Raw genomic sequence first — 20,000 nt, forward strand, 5'->3', positions numbered from 1 at the left:
TGGAGAAGTGATCTTCGCACCAAGCTGGACAATTTAAGCAATTATCTCTTATGCTCACCTGAAAAATTCAGGTGGCTTGAGCGAGATTCAAATTTATGACCTGTGCGATGCCGATGCAATGCTCAACCGTGACTGAGCTATAAAACCACACAGTTGGGAGCTGAGTGGTCAAATTGGTGGGCTCATTTGTTCCCGTAAAGGACTCCATGAATGAAATAAATGTGTAAAAATGACACACTGATGCTACAGGTTACCTTATCACAGTGGGATAAAGCTCAGATGTGTACACGAAAACCGAGTTAAAGGATGAAATGATAAAAAACTTTGCCATCATTACAAAAACGATAACAGCAACTTGATAATCTGAAATACAATGCAGGAAACACGATGTCATCAAATGGATTCGGTCAACGTGAAGAAAAGCAGAAATATTACTTTGTCACTATGTAATAATAATAATAATAATAATAATAATAATAATAATAATAATAATAATAAACTTTATTAACAAATTCAAAGAAAAATCTTAAATTTACAATAACAATAATCATTCAATAAAGAATCATTTAATATCGTTATAAAAAAAATTCCCTTACATGTGTCCATTATGTGTCTTTCTCTTTGGTCTCAACATACTAATTAATAGAAATCTATAAAAACTAAAACGTTTCGTACTATACTAGACCAGCTAGTAAGCAGTGTTATATACAATATATCGATTAAGAAAGTCCGGCAAGTCGTCTTTCAATTTCAAAATCAGTCTCATGAATGAATAATAATAATAATAATAATAATAATAATAATAATAATAATAATAATAATATCCTTTGATTGCATCTGACCTCACGGCGGCTATCTTGGTGGGAAAAAAACAAAAGGGAAAAAGTCTTTTGGAAATTTGACTTTATTATTTTATTATTTAACGCAAGACTTGAGCTACATTTTTCTGTTGTTTTGGCACCAACATGGCCATCTTATCACGTGAGAGCAATCAAAGAATAACGAGCTTAGATATGAAATTCTGAAGTGTTGGAGAGGTGAAGTGAGAGAGGTACAAATCCTGTCATTAGTCGTTAAAGCTATGGGTGGAAATGTGACAAGCAATCTTAAAAAGAATCAGGATGTATTATTGGAATGGACGTGATTCAGAATGATAGCTTCCTGGGGTCAACCCTTTAGGGGCCAGAATATGCAAATTTGTCACTCATTCAGTTGTAAACTAATAGATAAGTCAACGACCAATATCGATTTTTGCAAGATATGCCAATTTGTCACTCACTCAGTTGAATTCAAATCGATATGGCGACGACCAACATCGATTTTTTTTCGACGTTTGAAATGCCGCAACGTAATGCGTCGAAATATTCTTCGACACTTCTTCGTTCCGACGGGATTCATACTCGTTGCAGTCAGCACGTGTCACCAAGCCATTACTCAGTGGAAGACTAAGGGCGCGTTCGATTGACAATATTCCGGAATAAGACAGGGGCGTAGCCAGGATTTCTAGGAGGGGGGGTTCCAAATTGGTTCCAACGAAAACGGTTGGTCTAAAAATACAAGACTTTGGCGTTTACGCTATGTAAACATAAGACGCCTTGGTTTCCGTTGAGCGAACGTGTTTATCGGTGGTAATTGATGCTCATCAACGCCAGCCCAGCCTCTCGCTCGCTTGACATGGTCGACCTCAGGTGTTTCTAACCTTCTTAGTGTACTGAATGAGCGTTCACATTCAGCTGACGTTATCGGTAACGTGCACAGCATGCAGATCAAGGTGTGGATGTTAGGAAAGAACTCTCGATCGCATACACCTTATTCCAAAATGGCAGCCATTTTAGTATTCTTTTGTTTCATTGTAAACTGGCCCTTTTGGCCTCGCTTTCAACGTAGAATTCAAAAGAATATTTAACCTTGAACGAGGCTAACAGGGCCACTTGTAATCAAACAAAAGAATACTAAAATGGGGGCCATTTTGGAATAAGGTGTATGCTGCGAGTGTCTGAACTGCACTGGTGGGGAGGTCGGCATCCTCAGTGCTGCACCACTTTCTCTTCCATCGCAGGAGCTCAACATCAACCACATGAGGAGAAGGAAGGTCGTTCTCATAAAACTCTAGCGCTGCTTCAATGTCAGGATTTCTGTCTCATGTCTCCGAAAATGCATGTGAAACGCAAATAGATAACACAATGACGTTCACTGTGCTTATTGTAAGCATAGAACAAAACGAAGAATTTCAGGAATCGAGAGTCCATTATACTCTTGCTGGGATAAAATTACCGTTAAATATAGGAGAGGGGGGGGGGGGGGGGTTCCGGAACCCCTGGAACCCTTCCCTAGCTACGCCCCTGTAAGAATACGTGGAGTGATGATTAAAACGGTTTGTTTGGCGCGTTTCGAAGCAGCAAAGATAATGAACTGTTTAAAATAGCGTTATAGTGGATGTTTGACAATTTTAATGTGAATCTCCGTAAAAACGAAGGATTTCTAACTTATATTCCAGGTATTCCTATTCCGGAATACGGTCAATCGAACGCACCCTGAAGGGTGTCGCTGTGCTGTGTGTTCAAGATGAATGCGAAGAGACATTTTCTCGTCTCGTCGTATTAGCAAAGGAGCACACCGTGAGATTGCCGTGGACAGTGACAACAACAATTCTTTATTGAAACGTCTTATTACTTCCTAACAAGATCAGAAAGCCACTGATCGCAACAGAACTCCCATTTTGTAAGCAATGTATCCACGACTTCTTCACAGTTCTACTTTGATTTAAGATGAGTGTTGACTGTCGGTGTAAACTGATAAGAAGGATTTTCCTTTTTCCAGAAGTAACTGCGAGAGGCAGCTAAATGGCAACTTGTACCAACAAAAGCAGTAAACTGTTGGAGCTGATAATGATAATGATTGTGATTATGAACGCCCAGCTTCAACCATTTACAAGATTGGATCCAAACTTATGAAATTACATAAATATGATACAAACTTAAGAAAGGTGCCTACTATTGTTATTGCGCATAAGTTCTGCGCATCTCCAGATACTCGGATTTCCAATCGCCGATGCTTACTAATACAAGGATATTTTTGCGCGGTTTAAAAGTATCCTGAGAAAGTACATCTTAGTAAGCACTCTTGGTATCCAAAAAAAAAATTGGGGGTAACCATGCATTTTTGAGAGATAATTAAGCTTCAATTTGAGAAAGAACGCCATACATTGCTTTGTATTTTAAAGCCTTTTACAAATATTATTTATGAGTTATCTTTGAAAAATGCGTGGTTACTCCCAATTTTCTTTTTGGATTTCAATAACACTTGTTAAGATCTACATTTTCTGCATAATCACACACCGTGGCAAAAATATCTTTAATTAGTAGGCACCGTCCTTAATTGGCCAATCCCCAAAGAGGCTTTTCAGGGAAAGTGAAGCGAACAGAACAGAACAAAAACTTAAAGGGGCTATGTCACTTCGTAACCCCGAAAATGCCCAAAAATTAAAATTAAACATTGCAATAACCACTCAAAACTGTTGCCTGAACAACATGAAAGAAATACACCAAAACGGAAAAGAAGCATGGATGGACACAAATGGACAAGATTGAAACAGATTGCATTTGGGGAATCTGGAAAAAAGTCGTCCCGACGTTTTTTAAGTTTACTGAAAAACGTCTGAAAAAAGGTCGTTTTTGCTCAGAATCGTCGTGTTTGTGATGTAACGATAAATTGTCAATAAAGGAATTCCACATTACCATTTTGGAGTTTTAAACGTTTGATTAACTAAAGATTTCCCCTAAACAGGAGCGCATGAGTAGGAACTTGCCTCTCCCATACAAGCCCTATGAGTCAACCTTCGCTCGTATCTTTCTATTTTTAGAACGCCACGAGTTCTTCGGCTCTGCACACACTGTTTAGAGTGGCCAATCAGAATAAAGGTATTGTGGAACAAAGACAAAAATAGCAAAAACAATGTATGCAAATTGTACAAATTGAGGTAAATTGTTGTAAATGTGAGTCTCCTGCTAAAGGATTAGTTCTAAAAATGGAAAGATACGCGCAAAGGTTGACTCAAGGATATAATGCATTAGGAGGCTCTTAGTCATGGGCTCCTGCCCTAAAATAACGTGACATAGCCCCTTTAACGAATTCCATTAAGCTGGAGGCAAACCAGTTTACTATCTGCAATAGCAACCGAGAGGTTGAACCAGGATCTACTAGGGTCAAATTCAGCTGTTGGTCAGAACGGCTCTTGAACACTGGATTTACCTATCTCCTCCGTCTTGCACGAATAACCGAAAATAGCGATAGAGAAGATTCCAGCCGGCCCTGACGTTCCTCACCAACCGTCCTTTTTTCTCTCGCCCACCGGTGATTTCGAGCTGAGAGAATGCGGAAAAACCTGTTTTGAGCCATTTTTCGAGGGGATCATTTGTTAAATGGGCTAAGCGGCCAATGAGCGCAACTTTGCGACTTGTGAAATAATTTGCTAGGATCCGCCTCCGGCGGGCTCCACCTCCTCGCCATATTTACATGTGTGTCTTCTAGCATACAATTTTGTTGTATACAAAAAGGCGGTTTTTCTTGAGCAACGTATAGATACAACAACGCCTTTATTGAGTTTCAAATATCACTAAAGACAATAGCTAGCTTTCCCCGCATAGAGCTAGAATGCTAACTGCGGTGGGGCATGCAAAGCGAAAAAAGAACACATCTGACTAAAGGGCCGTGATGACAAGCATAAACACGGCTGCATTGGGAAGAATCGCAGGTTTAAGGAGTGCATTCGACGTACCAGGTAATGCATGAAGAAGGATAGAAGTAGCAAACTTGGCTTGGGAGGAGAGGCTGATTGATTGTCAAGTGGATAAGCCTTGAACAGGATTATTCAAATCGCAAAATCATTGTGTTCTAGCATCCTACCTTTACTGCTTGGCATCGTTAACGCCAAAAGACAGGCCACGCCGCCAAGTAACATGTATGATGAGTAAGTCAAACGGCGACCAAACCTGATTAATTGAATAATCTTGAATAATTAACTTAGACATGAATAAATTACTTGTTTTAATGCAATAGATAATTGAAATGCAGCCGCAAGTCGCCACAAAACAATCTTTTAAACGTATTCCGTTCTCTTCATATTACAATTCTCTATGGGTTTATCACGAACTCGAAAAATAGCCACCATCCGTCCCTTGTCGACTTAATGGAGCTCAATTGTTAGAGCACTGTACTGGTTTCACGCAAGTCAAGGCTTCAATCCCGTTAAAGCCTGATGTTTTAAAGCTTTCCTCTCGATACCTCTTATATCTAGCTTTCACTCCCAAGAGTGATATATATTTTCTCCTTGCAAGATCAGTACACTGTCAAGCAGACAGATGATGAGAGTGAAGAAATTTATCATTTAAGGGTAATTGTTAGGACACATCATCAAAATTCCATAGGTAACCGTTAATAAGAGGATTGTATGGTAAAAAAGTAAAAAGTAAAAAAGTGGTGCATTTATATAGCGCCCTTTCACTAACGTCTCAAAGGCGCTTTACAATGATCAATTTACCCCCAGCGGACCGGAAGCATATACAGGCGCAAATTGCAGCCGCTTCTAAGCAATCCATGCATGCTGGTACTCATTTTACCGACCTCGGAAGGATGGAAAGCTGAGTGAACTTTAGTGGGAAAGAAGGTCGCCAAATATTCCAGTCTCGGCAGAACCGGGAATGGAACCCGGGACCTTAGGGTTGGAAGGCAGAGAGTGGTGGCAGTCGGTAAAAAGAATTAATATTTAGATCTTCAAGTGGAGTGAAAGGGTTTGTCTTTTCTCCTCACCTCTGCAAGCAGTAGCAGCAAAATGCAGTAGAAGGAAAATCAACCGCAATTAAAATGAAGAAGTTAAGATACATGTTTCCTGCAAGATTCCCTACATTGTAGTTGAGGCCGTAAAAAATAAGAGCGTTCGTAAACCTAAAATGAATGACAATGGATCAGTGTAATGATTTGCATTGGATTCTGGAATGAAATAAGATCACAGGATCCTATTGGTCAACGCCTGAATGCAAATGATGTGTTATGGGATATCACAATTAATGGCCCGCGTGCGACGAAGTTCAACGGAAGTACAGTTTTTGTTTGATGTTAAAGATCAAAGATATTTTCCACGGGACCTTTTTTTGGTTCATGTAAATGTTTGTCTTAAAATTTAACAAGCTTTTAATTCTAATTCATTAATAATTCATGAACCTAATAGCCTATTAAAACACCGATAAAATGTCACGTGCATGAGCATTATGTCCTAATAAAACACTCCTCGTTACATACCTCTTACTAATCGAGTTCGAGCTCCGTACTGTAAGTTACGGACCCAGTTTTTTCCCGTTGATTTATGGCCCAAGCGCGAAGCGCGAAGCGCTTGGGCCATAAATCAACGGGAAAAAACGAGGATCCGTAACTTACAGTACGGACCGAGAAAACGAGGTTAGTAAGATATTTATTATATCTCTGAGGTTAACCGGCGCGCGGGCAAGGAAACTAGTCAAAGTGAAGCGGAAGGTTCAACTGCCACAAAGAATGCCGTGCCAAAATCCCAAAAACTAAATCTTCTTGGCTGTTAAATTTGAAATAGTTGCTTTCAAGATTCAAGCACTTTTCAGTACAAGTTTATGCAACAGAAATGACATGAAAAACTCGCTAGATGATGTTTTGTCGAAATTTTAAATTTAGCGGGCTGTACAGCGGGCCTTACTGTAGAATACGGCCCGCTAATTTAGCCAATTACAGCGCGCGTACTATCTGAGAGATATAATAATATTATTTATATAAAGAACACTAATAAGGCATTGTTTTTCTTGTATGCTAGCATTATCCTCTCACAATTTGAACCATTGTTCTGAGTCCAGAGTTGCACGCTCAGTTTGTGGAATGTTTTTTAAGCCGTTCAAAAAACTCGCAGCAAGTGTTTTACCGGGTCTAAAAACTCTCCAAAAAAAAATAATGCAAAGCTGGTTGTACGGCTGTGAGGATATACATTTAATTGTTTAAAATATTTGTAAAAACACGCGGCTACGCTTCGTGTTTTTAAACCCTGCTGCTCGTCTTTTAAACATTACCTCGTTCCCAGTCCGTTTTGGAAAGAAACTTACGCTCGATGGATCCCTGAAGTGATTTCATCCACAACAAACTGCCACAACTCGTTCACTGATTACACTTTGCGTTTTCGAGGTCAAATATTCGTCATTGCTTAAAAGATTTCTTACCAGTTGAAGAACATGATTAAGCTTCGTTTCCTTAACTTGGGTGTCCTAACAGCGTCCAGCAGATCATAGTCTTTATCTGTAGATTTCCTGTCGTCGTTCTTCTTCACTTCCTGAATCACGTGTTTCAGATGTTTGGGGTCTACGGTCACATGATTATATTTTGCGTATTTCATCAACACTTCGTGCGCCTCCTCCAGCTTGTTAACAGCAATAAGCCACCGGGGAGAGCCTGGAATCCACCTGACAGAATTCAAGCAAATATTCATATTACCACTAGGAGAAATGCCGTTTGCCGTTTCCAAGTGGACGCGATGCTAAATCCTTCTATAGAGTGTTTTCACTCACGTGATTAGTAATCTTGTTTTCCACCGAAACAAAAGAAAACGTGTGCATGATAATTATAGAGCTGAATTCCCGGAGTATTTACTGGGGACACCAACATGCATATGGCCTCCGTTCCGTGAAATCACTCTTTTGGCCATTGATAACGATAAACCAAGGCTCAACTGAACAGCAGTTGCTTTCAAATCAGTGTTTTTAGGTTAAATGAAACACGCATAGTTAATCGCACTCAAAATATGCCATTAAAATATGCGTTTCCTTACTCTCTCGCTCAACAGTCCCCGATGTAAGAGTACTAAATTGCCACAGTTCGGGCGTCTTGGATATTCGTACGAAGTACTTGACTGTAAAACTAAACTGGGTACCGCAACGCTCGACCCAAGGTCGAGAATAATACGTCACAATTTGCTGAGTTGAGGTAATACCCTTGAAAACGACGTACTATCCAGATTTTAGTCAAACTTGATATTCATTGATATTCATGCACAGGGCATTAAAAAGATGCAATAAAAAGGTGGGGTCACCGTGCTTGTTTTTGCGTTGCATGTCCTTTATTCTAAGTATTTTTTTACCGAATTACTCGAGAAGAATTCGAAATTTGATCAACCGGAAAAATGGTTTTGATATAGCAAAAACTACTGAATATTACAGAAAACTTGAGCCTACTTGTTTGTCCGGGGTAAAATCTTTAAGTACAGTGATTTTAAATTGCTTGATCTTGCAAAGAAATGTAAGCAATTGGGCAGCTACATCATCACCTCGCACTCAGTGTCCAAATGCAGTTTCACGTCATTTATATATAAATACTACAACTTCTACTGTCCAAATCTTTTTCTCTTGAAAATATGTTTTCCGTGAACCCCAGCCCTCTCGCGCTGCTTCAAATCTCCCGCGCTGGGTACGCAGCCTATAAAAAGCATACAATCCTTTGTTTATGATAAATTGTGAAAGATGGACCACCTACAGAACAATTTTATAGTGTTTTTTTTCACAAACGACAGAATGGGATTAAATGAAAAAAAAAAACCCGTCCTGTCAACACAAGCATCATTCGTTCACAAAATCAAGTGTGCGGTGTTCTTACCACCAGGCGAGAAGCGGCAGAAAGCTTGGTGCCGACACAACCAACAAGACATGTCGCCAGTTTGGCATCAAGAATGCAATCAAAGCAAGAAAGGATCCACCGACGCTAAGGAATAACATGTTTATTATTCCAATGTAAGATCGATAAGCGGTGACAACTATTTCAACAGAATACACAAATCTGCTCACTAAACAGCCAATGGTACCAGCACCAGCGAAGAATCGAAGCAAGGAGAAAAGGGAAAGACAGTCGGCCACTGCAGATGCGGTTCCAAAGGTAGCCTAAAATTCAGAGAAGTTACATTTGGGTTAAATGGAAGGAAATTGCAAGGGGACTTCGTGGGTGTGGGGGGAGATGAGGGGAGGACGCGGAAACGGTAAACTTGGGACTTAGATCAAGGGAGCTTGGGAGGGGTATGTGAATGTCGGGGAAGGAGAAGGGTGAACTGATTCCGTATTTTAGGAGGGGGACTATGGGGAGAACCTCCGTCTTTTTAGCAGGGTATGACTATGTAATTTTCGTCGGTCAATCCTCCTTTACTGTTGTTGCTAAGTCAATAGCTTAGCATTCAGCATTTCACAAGTGAAAATTGGATCTTTTCAGGGAAGATAGTAATTTATGTAAGCAGGGACTGGGTAACAATAATCTATGTAACATCAATTTACAAACAATTCATAAAAAATAAAATTACAAGTAGATTTGTATTTATATATAAACAATTCAAAAATATGTATAACTATATGATGTAAACTAATTATTAAGTTTAAGATTCTACTCGGAAAGAAACTACGACACAGTCTTTCAGTTCTGCATTTAGGTATAACAATAATAATAATTTAATTCTTGAAACAGCGCATACAACAAACGTCTCGATGCTCTGTACAATCAAAATTATAAAAAAAGTGTATATGTATGTATATCTAGAAAGATATATATACAGCCACCACCGGCCCACACACCCATATATATACAAAATAATAAAATGTAATTAATCATTCATAAAAATGTCTGAACTAAAATGTCTTTAACTTAGATTTAAAGGAGTTCAATGAGAGTTCATGCCTTAGCTCATCAGGCAGCTTATTCCACAATACAGGACCTATGACAGAAAATGCTCTGTCACCATATGTTTTTGTTCTTGACTTCGGAACCTTTAGCAGGTTTTTGGTGGAAGAACGCAAGGTTCTTGTACTGTTGAGAGGTACTAATAACTCCTTAATGTAAATTGGTGCGTCAATGTTATTTAAGCCTTTGAAGACTGTGATAAGGATCTTGAACTGTAATCTTGCTTCAATTGGCAACCAATGAAGTGATTTAAGAACAGGTGTAATGTGAGCATCAGGACGAGTTCTAGTGACAATACGTGCAGCAGTGTTGAAAACTTTCTGAAGTTTCTGGAGTTCATATTGAGGTAGACCAATCAGTAATGAGTTACAGTGATCTAGATATCGTATAGTCCCCTGCGTTTCTCATTTGATAGTGATGCATACACTCCCTTGTCATGGGGAGATGTTTGGAGAGTGCATCTCCCCTTGAGATCTTTCGAAGTATGTTTACGCAGACTTCACTTCGTCTTACATAGGAAGGTTTAGGAATTGAAGGGCTTCAAAATAAGAAAGCGCTGGTTCGATGATTTTGTGAGAGGTAAGAGGGTAGGGCGTGACGCCATACTACACAGCAATATTCAAGTACAGATCGTATGAGTGATATAGATAGTAATTATAGTAATTAGGTATTTGGTCTCAACGCCCCCTCTCCGAAGTACTCACAGTGTTTAATTAACAAAGCGAAAGTGTTTCAGCGTTGTCTGTACTCTTATCGACAACGGTATTCGTCATCACAGTGGTCACAACATTTTGACCACTGTGATGACGAATACCGTTGTCGATAAGAGTACAGACAACGCTGAACCACTTTCGATTTGTTTTTTACCACAATATTCAACGCCAAAGAAAGTTTTTATTTTAGAGCGTGACCAAAATCATGACTCAAAGAAAGAGCAAGCGTTGTCTATAACTTTCTCGCAATACGATTGGTTTATTTCCCACAATGAGCGTCCTTGATTGGCTATTACACTGCGTGACAAAATGACGCGGGCAAGACGCGTACAGCGTTGTCTAGACTCTCATCGACAACGGCAAATTAGCCAATCAGATTGCGAGATTACAGGCAATTGTGGTAAAAAGTCGTTTAGAGGCGTTGATAAGAATGGCTTCAATGTGATTGTTCCATTTTAAGTTATTCTGAATCACTAGACAAAGTTCTTTGTGGGAAGTGACAAGTTCTAGCGATGGATCACCGATCTTCAGTTGAGGTAGTTCCGGGATTTCCTTGCACTTTTTAGCGTTCAGTTTCATCCAATTACTGGAGTTCCACGAGGCGATGGTATCCAGACTAGTTTGCATAGTTGACATATTATTATACTTACAAGAAACCCAATGCTTAGAAAGAATGAGATTTTCCTTCCAAGTTTATCTGAGATGATTCCAAAGGCGATAGCACCAACCAACAAACCAGCCATAAAGACAGCTTGAGTCATGGCCTTGAGGTGACCATGATCGCAAATAAGATCCCACTAAAATAAAGACACGGCAAGTATGAGACCGAGACGAACTCAGACCAGAATGAAATTTTGCAACCGTTTACAAGAAAACGGGACGAAATGCTTGGGGCTGGTTTCGGGACGAAAAGATATCTTTCAAATTGTCTCATCGCTGACCCAAAAGCATACAGGCTTGATATTTCTGGACCCGGTCTGAGATTTGGGGTCATTGACATGAGACCGGTACGAGTGTTTCTCATCTGGGTCCGGCAACCGATACGAACTCATGCCGGTCTCAGTTCGTCCCCATCTCATTTAAGCACCCCCCCCCCCCCCCCCACCCCAAGAGCGTTTGACTCCTAGCGTTACCGTGACTCAATCCCATTTACAACGGACCGCGACATCCGGGTCAAAAATCCGTTATCCTTTTATTTGTTTGGCATTTCAGTAATCGACCTTACTTTTTTTCTTATCAAGAAAGAGCTTTTTTGTCCAAGCCAAATCATGAAGCATAATTTTTGTTTCCTGACCATGGGGCCATGCAGCATCAATGCTGCTGATTGTAAGTCGTTTTCAGTACACCTCTACTGAGCTCATACCCACAGAGTATGCCCGGTGTAGCAAATCCAACCCAATCGAACTAAATTTCAATCGAACACAATCGAACCCAATCCGTGGATTGAGTTCGATTGAGTTCAGCAATCGAACCAAATCGTACTCACAAAAAAATATGGGCAATCGAACCCAATCGAACGTTCGATTTCCGAACTCTTGATAAAATAAAAAAAAAAACTGGTGTTCGAGTTGAAATCAATAACAGGTTTTTGAAGGCTCGAGTTGCTTCAGTATAAACGTGTGTTTTGTAACCGTCAAACATCTCGGAGAAATGGCTTCAGATGCTATGTGGGTTGTAAACGTTAAATGCGTCGTTAAAGGCTATAGCACGCGGGGATAATGATTACTTTGTTCTTATCTGATATTTTCACTGCCGTGGACAGTCTAGTTTTCTTACCGAGATATTCAATAATAATAAAGTTTAAGTTGCATAACTCGGGGTACAGCTTATCTGCGAGTGCGGCTTATACCCCAATAGACCTTTTTGCAGATACGTCGGCCATTTTGATTTCTATTGTTTCAGAAGACATTATGGGATGCTCAGGGGGCAAATTAATGTGTATTTGCCCCCTGGGCATCCCATAATAGCTATTCGAAACAATAGAAATTAAAATGGCCGCCGTATCGGTAAAAAGGTCTATTGATTGAGTTCGATTGTGTTCGGTTGCCGAACTCAATCGAACACAATCTAATGGATTGAGTACGATAAGGTTCGATTTGTTCGATTGAGTTCGATTGGTTCGAAAATCGTACTCACACAGATTTCGGTGTTCGATTTCGTTCGATTGCCGAACTCAATCGAACTCAATCGACGGATTGGGTTCGATTGAGTTCGATTGAGTTCGATTTCCGAACGTTTGATTTGCTATCCCGGGAGTATGTAAATTTACTCATGTGTACAATTCATTTATTACTTACTGTCCTCGTTTTCTACAGTTCCAAATTGTGATTCAATTTCCTCAAAAAAAATTGCTCTTCATGACCTTGATGTGCTCATATGACAAATTTGATTGAATACAGAGCAAATAAATTCAAAAGCTGTATATCTAGCTCAGATAGAACCCTTCAGAAGTCGTGATCGGGTTGATATGACTGAACGGAATAGATACTTGACTACTCCTTTGCAAAAAGGATTCTGTGCTTTCTTGCACGAAATCTCGACCCTCAGCTATTTAAACTTTGCATTAAAATACTAAAAAAATGTAAGAGATGTCACGGTTTATACCTCTGATACAGCACTCGTAAATGGGCCTTGGAATTCGTACTTTTTACAACTCGAGCAACATTTTCCTGGATCACAAGTCCCGTTCTCTGGCATGGAAACGCAATTAAAACGCGGCGAGGCTGCATAAAAGACCTGCACAAGCAGTTGGGCGCCAGTTGGAATAGAGAGCAAGCAAATAAATGAATACAGAGCGATCTGATAGCACCCGAATCCACCAGTAAGCCGTAAAAGATCATCAAACTCGTACCCATGCTGCTTGTTTTCTTCACCTTTCTTGTGTATGTTCTGGGAGTCGTCTTTTTCGTCCATCTGTCTCAATATATATACATATATATATATCTTTGATATGTTACATTGGGGGAATCTTGGCTTACACCTTTTTTTATCTCATTAGCATATTAAAGACTATTGTTTTGTGCACTTCTTTGGCTCGTCACGCAACATAAGTAGATAAATAATGCCGGGAATAATTTGGGGCGTAATGCTTTACTCAGAGCAGATCGTAATGCTTGCATATTGGCTAAAAGTCTTAAGAATAAACTTCGTTTCTAGCACATTCCACAGCTCTCAAATTGCGTTCGTTCTTGGTACTTTTCTGTAATTTTGGAGCCTTGCAGGGTTGACCCGGCCCGGGTTACTTCATTGAAGGCCTGGCCATACTACCTTACCTTTTACCAACAAACGTGGCAAAATAAAACTGTAATATCCTTGTGGGTCACAAGGCAGCCAAAGCTCTAATCACAACACGCCTCTCAGTCCACACTGTTCTGTATCTATGCCCCCTCGGCTACCGGGTTCCCGCGTTGGAGAGATCTCGGATGTACATATAAACACTTACACAAACCTTGCAAGTCGATTGGCCAGCGACTGTTTTTTTAAGAGGGTCTGTAAGGGCCGATTTACACGACACGATTTTGTCGCATGGGACAAGCTCACGACAGGCCTACGACATGACTTACGATTGTCGCAGCGTTTTAAAACTTGTTTTAAAATGCTACGACATTTTTTCTGACGTACACAACAATCGTAAATCATGTCGTGGGCTTGTCGTAAGCCGTTGTCGCATGCGACAAAGTCGTACCGTGTAAATCGGGCCTAAGGAAACCCCCATTGTTAAATGAACTACTTTGTGCGCATTATGCTTCCGTGACAAGGACGAAACACAATTATCAATTGCAAAACACTTTTCGTATCGTTTATTTTTTAAACCAGTTTTAAATATAAGCTATTAATGATACTTCCCTAATGCTAAGCTAAGTAATAACCTAGGACCAGTTATGTCTTCAAGGTAATAAATATAAAAGCATATAAAAGAAGGCAAATACTCGGAGACTGCTGGTTGACGAATAACCACGCGAAAGAACGTTTGAACCGTTATGCGAATACTGGTCTTTCAGTGTATTTTTACTGAGATATTAGTGTAAGGAGTTTTTCATATGGTTTCGCTTAAATTTCCTTATAAAACTATTCTGAAAATCTCTTTTAGTGTCTAATTCCATTTCATGTTATCTCACGCAGTTAACCGTTGAAAGCAAGATAAAAGTTAGCTATGGAGTCGGTTGGTTGTCAAGAACAGAAATGGGTCTATCAACTGGGTTGATGAGGTAAAGGCAGTGAAAGTTGAAAGCTGACATTTGGAGCATCTTTGGCATATAGTTGGTACATGCTATCGAAAAAATAAATAAATAAATTAGGAAAAATATATACACTTGTCTTATACCATACTTTTAAACATTTCAAACTTCAAACTTTCAAACTTTCAAACTTTAGTCATACGGTTTGCAATTATCTTTTGCATTATTTATCTGTTCCCGTGTCAATGGTACGTCATAAACTTGTAAGCATGAAATACGTCCTTGATAATTTCTTCTATCTCCTTCTCGAGCTCCCATCCTGATACTATAGTTGGTCGCAAGCTCAATTCTGCCTAAATTTTTGGAGTCATCAAGTTTTCCGTTCACCCACAAACTAGCTCGCCCAGTTGTGTGATCGTAAGTCGCGCCAACATAATTCCAATCGTTTGGAACAATTTTATTACTTTGCAAAGGTTCACTCAGTTTCTGTTCATCCCTTTCCACAAAGTGAGCAAGTAATTTTCTTGATTGTGCAAGCCAGAGATTTGCCCCCCATCCATCTCTTTTAAAGTTAAAGATGGGGCCCTCCTTCTCCGGAAATATCCAAGCAAGAATGGTGAGAGAATTTCTGGTATCCAGTCCACCGTCATTTGGAAACTCGACGTAGCTGTCTGGTGTTCCAAGAAATTCAAGTGAGCCACCCTCTACGTTATCGGGCCCCATGGCGGCAATTACTTCATTAGCTTTTCCTTCGGGATTTCCTCCAATCACGTCTCTTGCCTCGTACCTAGCGTTCAACGGAAACAGAGCCACTGGTCTCACATTGCCTGTAAGAAAGTACATGAAAAGGTTATTTCAAGTGAACGGAGACATTTTAGCAATGTTTTTCCACATTGTTTACAAAAGTCAACAAAGATATCATCATGCTACGAAGCGGCTAGCATTGGTAATACATGCTATGAGGGCTTATCTTTCAACTTTCTTTACCGTCAATAACTGTTCAAATCTTTCTCGTTTATGATATTTTTTGAACATCCCTTTTGACACATCATAACAGCCATGTTTGATAAACATTGAAAGAAAAGAAGTGTACAATGGTTATTGTTTTTTCCGTATTCAAAAGTACCCTCCTTATAAGTTCTCTAAAAGACACGCGCATGTGTAGAATAAAGTGAGCACCTGGAGTGAAGATCACCGAGTGAGCTAAAATCCCTTTATTCTAGTTAAATGTGTAGATATCGTGCTTATATTAGAGGAGTAAACCAATTCTTTTGGGAATTGAATTGAACTATACATATTAGGCCATCCCCATCTTTTTCTCCGTTTCGCGTCGTCCGACCGACCCAATTTTTGGGCATTTTCCAAAAAAAAAAAAAAGTTAACGACGTTTTTAAGCCATTTTTATGTCCCACAGGAGTTTCGGTGGTTGATCCTTCCCAGGCTGTCTTAATTTTTCCACAACATCCGCCAACTTTTCCGCCATATTGATTTTGGGTTCACGTCTTGTTGTTTTCCTGGCTCCACAGCTATGATGACGGGGTACCAGGCCTCCGATTCCGAGAATGATTATGATTTTTTTTTAGGTTTTTTTTTTCAATCCGACCGACCGACCCAATACTCGACCCAACACTCGACGGTTAACAAAAAAAAAAAAAAAGGGGGATGGCCTTAAATGTCCTGCAAAACTAGCCTTTCCATAAACAAATAGTACTATCCGCCTTAGTGAGGTAAAAACTGAAAAACTTAGACTGCCAGCATCCCTTCTAGGGAGGGGATGGCCTCATTCTGACCAAGGAACGGACATTTGTCACGCTATTGAGAGTCTCTCGATAGCGTGACAAAACAGGATTTGATCATAGAAGGGACTGCCAGGAATCTATTACTTACTATGACAACTACATTCATATATCAGTTACCATCGCAAACTTTTCCTTTGATTGCCTTGACAACTAGACCCAGCTCGGTGACATCAGCTGTGAATACGTGATCGCTATCCGGGTCCGTCGCCATTTCATCGAGTTCCTTCAAATCGAAGCCATTTCCTACTCCAACACAAAACACGGTAACGCCAGCATATTTTAGCACCTTAGCAGGACCTACAAGATCCCCAGTTGATTTTCCTGACACGACCACAATCAGAACACGAGGCACGTCAGGTCTAGAAGTTGAATCGAAAAGGTCGCTCTTAACAAGTTCCAGGCCAGTTGCAATATCAGCCAAGCCACCGGTGTATTTTATTTCGTCAATTGCACTTTCAACACTTTTCTGGTCGAAATATGTCTCGAAGTTGAGCACAACATGTGAATTGTTAGAGAACACCACAAAGCCAATGTGAGATTGCAGCTGGTCGAGGGTAAACATGCTGGACATAGCTTTGACGAATTCCAAACTTGTTCGGAAATTTTCCTGGCCTTTGGAGTCTGTGTTCCCGGAGGCATCAACAAGAAATGCCAAATCTACTTTGTCCCTGCAAACGCCAGCACCTGTTGATAGTAGAATTATGGTGTATTGTCCGAGAATCTAGATGAACCCTTTGTTGGTGTGGCCTATACGATTTGAATATGGGGGACCTTTTACTAGTTTCAATTTATTATCCAGTAATATACTTGTGCGATACAGATGGCCAGGATCTTTTAAAAAAATTCAGATTCAAAAGTTTCAATCCATATGAACAACTTACTTCAAAATGTGTCTGCTTAACTCGATTCCTCAACAAAGACGCCCTGAGCAGTTAGCTGCAACGCACGCGGCTTCAAGACGCTGAATATACGAGCACTGCTGCAGACTGCTTTAGCTTATCTCGGTATCTTTCTAGCGCGTCACGTTCGAATACATATAACCCTTGTGTCACCAGCAGGCGTAATTAGTAATGGAGGTCAAAAAGAGATTTGGCAAAGAGAGGGCTCATTTGACTATTCTTGTCCAGATAAAGCATACGGATCTCATTGTTATTCCGAGTCTCTTACGTGAGCACTTTAGCTAGTCGAACCAAAGTAAAGACGTCATTTGCTCTACTCCTTTTGTAATCATGAACAAACGGTAAAATTGCTCTGTCCCTTCCCCCAACAACACAAACGCTTGCCCAAGGAAATGAAATACGACTTGCCCGATTTGTTGAATTGCAACAATAGACTACATTTTTTCCAGGAAGATAATTTGCTTGTAAATTCAGTTGTTATCGGTGTACCGGTGTTTACAAGTGATCGTTGGGCTGCATCCTCAGTTGCAAGGAATCAACTCCACTTACCTAAAAGTCCACCGGAGAATAGATTCTCTTTAGCAATGTCATTTGTATCCTTTTCTTCAGAAAACGAATCGTTGTTGGCGTCATTCTTTGATTCCTTAGGTTTTCTGCCCAGGATAATTTTGCTTCCGCCAGTCTTTGTCATGTTTGGCCCTATCCCTAGTCTTCCTTTTAATCTAATCCTGCTCCCGGATCTTGAACCTTTAATACGGATTATTCTTGAAGAAGACGAACCTCCACTTTTTGAAGATGAACCACCACCTGCACCGGTTTTAGACCCTGTGCCGATTCGAATGCCTATGCGTCCACCTGTTCCTACGCCAATCCCAGACGATGAACTTCCACTTTTTGAGGAAGAACCAGAACTACTTCCACCTCCCGTGATTCCCATTGATGACGATCCACCCCCTGCACCGGTGCCAGCACTGCCTTTACTTCCACTTGAACCAACACCGATTCCAATCTGCCCTCCTACAGAATTTAATTCATAGTTTTTACTTAAATTACTAAACAAATGTAATAATCATCTTAAAGGATCTGTTACAATGTGCAATTTTTGGTGCAAGTTGCACGAATCATTTGCCCAATGTTACACACCTTGCAAGGGCCAAAAGCGTTGAGAGACCAGTTGTAGAAAACGTTGTGGAAAAGTAGAATTGAGTTCTACTTTCCGCAACAGTTGCAACGAGTCTTTTAAGTATTGCGCAGTGTAACATCTGTCCGGGTCCTGCAACTTGTGTCACAACGGTTTGCACCACCAGCCAATGAAAATGTTTCTTTAACCTCATGTGATCATCGAAACGAGACAAGTTGCATGTAACGTTGCTCAGTGTAATACTCGTAAAACAACTTGTTTCATAATGTTCGTAGAAATGGCGTTGCAAGACAAGTTGAACGAAAAATTGCACAGTGTAACAGCGCCTTAACTGCATGAGGTCATTTACCTTGGGAAAAAACTACCAGAACCGTATGATGAACAGATTTACATTACCTGTTGGAGTCACGGTTGACAGTTGTCCGCCACACGCTGTTGAAAAACCATTTCACTGAGTTAAACAAGACACGGACGCGAATTACAATTTAATCTTACACTGGGCGGGGTTTTAATTATTAATTACATCGCTTTTTCGTTTAGTCGCAGCTGAACTGCAAAATGCTTTGTGTAACTATAAAAACTAATTGCCATTTTGTGGTGATAGCAATTTTTTGTAAAAGCTCTACATATGTTTTATTTAGTTTAGTTTTATTTTTTTACAAACACATTGCATACTTTACTATGTACTTATTGACTGAGTGGGAGGGCCACACGGGAAAATATTTGGCCCACGGACCGAGCGCAGCGTAATGTTCATCAAAGCGAAATCACCTTCACAGCAGACTTTCTTTAGTTTTGGAAGCACCTGGTCCAGCTCGTCATATCCCGCTGTTATCACGTGTTTGGAGTCAGGATCGGTGGCCATATCACCCAACTGATCTTTTTGGGATTCCTTGCCTAATCCTACACTGAAGATGGTCACCCCCATGTCTCGCAGCTTCTTTGAAGGTTCTTGTACGTCGTCCTACGCGTCAGATAAAAAGGAAAAGTAGACAAAGAATTTAAAAAACATAACGACGAGCAGCACAAGTTAATGCCTTTCTATTAGTTAAATTCCTTGGCTCTCCAAAAGAGATCACAATTGCTGTTTTAATTAAAAGCTTGCAGCTTCTTAAAAATAATTCACCTCAATTGTTATTGTCCATTAAGGATGATAGATATTTTTCGATTATGTTGAAAGATATATATAACAATCGACGTTGACTCGGGGATACTGGGAGAAAATCCGAGTCTGCTCCTTTGCAGGAACCGAACCTACGACTTTCCGATTGTTGACTGAAGTCGGCGTCGCAGTCGTAGAGCACTCCGATTTTTCCCGAGTATCTCCGACTCACCATCGATTAATAAATCTCTTCATTTCGATGCATATTTTTGTTGCGCTTTGTCAAATTCAAGATTTGATTTAATTTGACTTGCTTTAATTTGTAAATTTCAATTTACAGTGTCCCCAATCAGTACTCCAGTGCTAGAAGATTAGACACTTAAAGAGAGTTCCTTTCCTTTCCTTTTGTGTCTGAATGCTCGGAATATTTTTGTTTGATTCCAGG

The 20,000-nt window shown here is 40.1% G+C and overlaps 2 protein-coding genes across 4 annotated transcripts in view; both read right to left on the reverse strand.

Annotated features, from left to right (window-relative positions):
• LOC138047458 (organic cation transporter protein-like) overlaps window positions 1-13,447 on the reverse strand; it is a 16,752-nt gene extending 3,305 nt beyond the window's left edge. For 2 of the 3 annotated variants that reach the window (XR_011131838.1, XM_068894319.1), the window contains exons 1-7: window positions 13,041-13,447; window positions 11,087-11,233; window positions 8,659-8,939; window positions 7,233-7,472; window positions 5,809-5,943; window positions 4,906-4,991; window positions 255-363 (exon numbers count right to left, since the gene is read on the reverse strand). Coding sequence is in view for 1 of the 3 variants with exons in the window: in XM_068894319.1 (XP_068750420.1) it covers window positions 255-363; window positions 4,906-4,991; window positions 5,809-5,943; window positions 7,233-7,472; window positions 8,659-8,939; window positions 11,087-11,233; window positions 13,041-13,349 (1,307 nt within the window). In the remaining 2 variants the exon portion in view is untranslated. The remainder of the gene's footprint in view (window positions 1-254; window positions 364-4,905; window positions 4,992-5,808; window positions 5,944-7,232; window positions 7,473-8,658; window positions 8,940-11,086; window positions 11,234-13,040) is intronic. The other variant, XR_011131839.1, reaches the window with a different exon arrangement.
• Window positions 13,448-14,352: 905 nt separating this feature from the next.
• The window catches only part of LOC138046832 (uncharacterized), an 18,021-nt gene continuing 12,373 nt past the window's right edge, over window positions 14,353-20,000 (reverse strand). Inside the window, exons 14-17 of the mRNA XM_068893411.1 lie at window positions 19,225-19,417; window positions 17,862-18,329; window positions 16,531-17,097; window positions 14,353-15,441 (exon numbers count right to left, since the gene is read on the reverse strand). Of these exons, the coding sequence (XP_068749512.1) occupies window positions 14,807-15,441; window positions 16,531-17,097; window positions 17,862-18,329; window positions 19,225-19,417 (1,863 nt within the window). The 3' untranslated portion in view covers window positions 14,353-14,806. The remainder of the gene's footprint in view (window positions 15,442-16,530; window positions 17,098-17,861; window positions 18,330-19,224; window positions 19,418-20,000) is intronic.

Source organism: Montipora capricornis, chromosome 4 (genome assembly GCF_036669925.1).
Source record: "Montipora capricornis isolate CH-2021 chromosome 4, ASM3666992v2, whole genome shotgun sequence".
NCBI classification, from domain to species: domain Eukaryota; kingdom Metazoa; phylum Cnidaria; class Anthozoa; order Scleractinia; family Acroporidae; genus Montipora; species Montipora capricornis.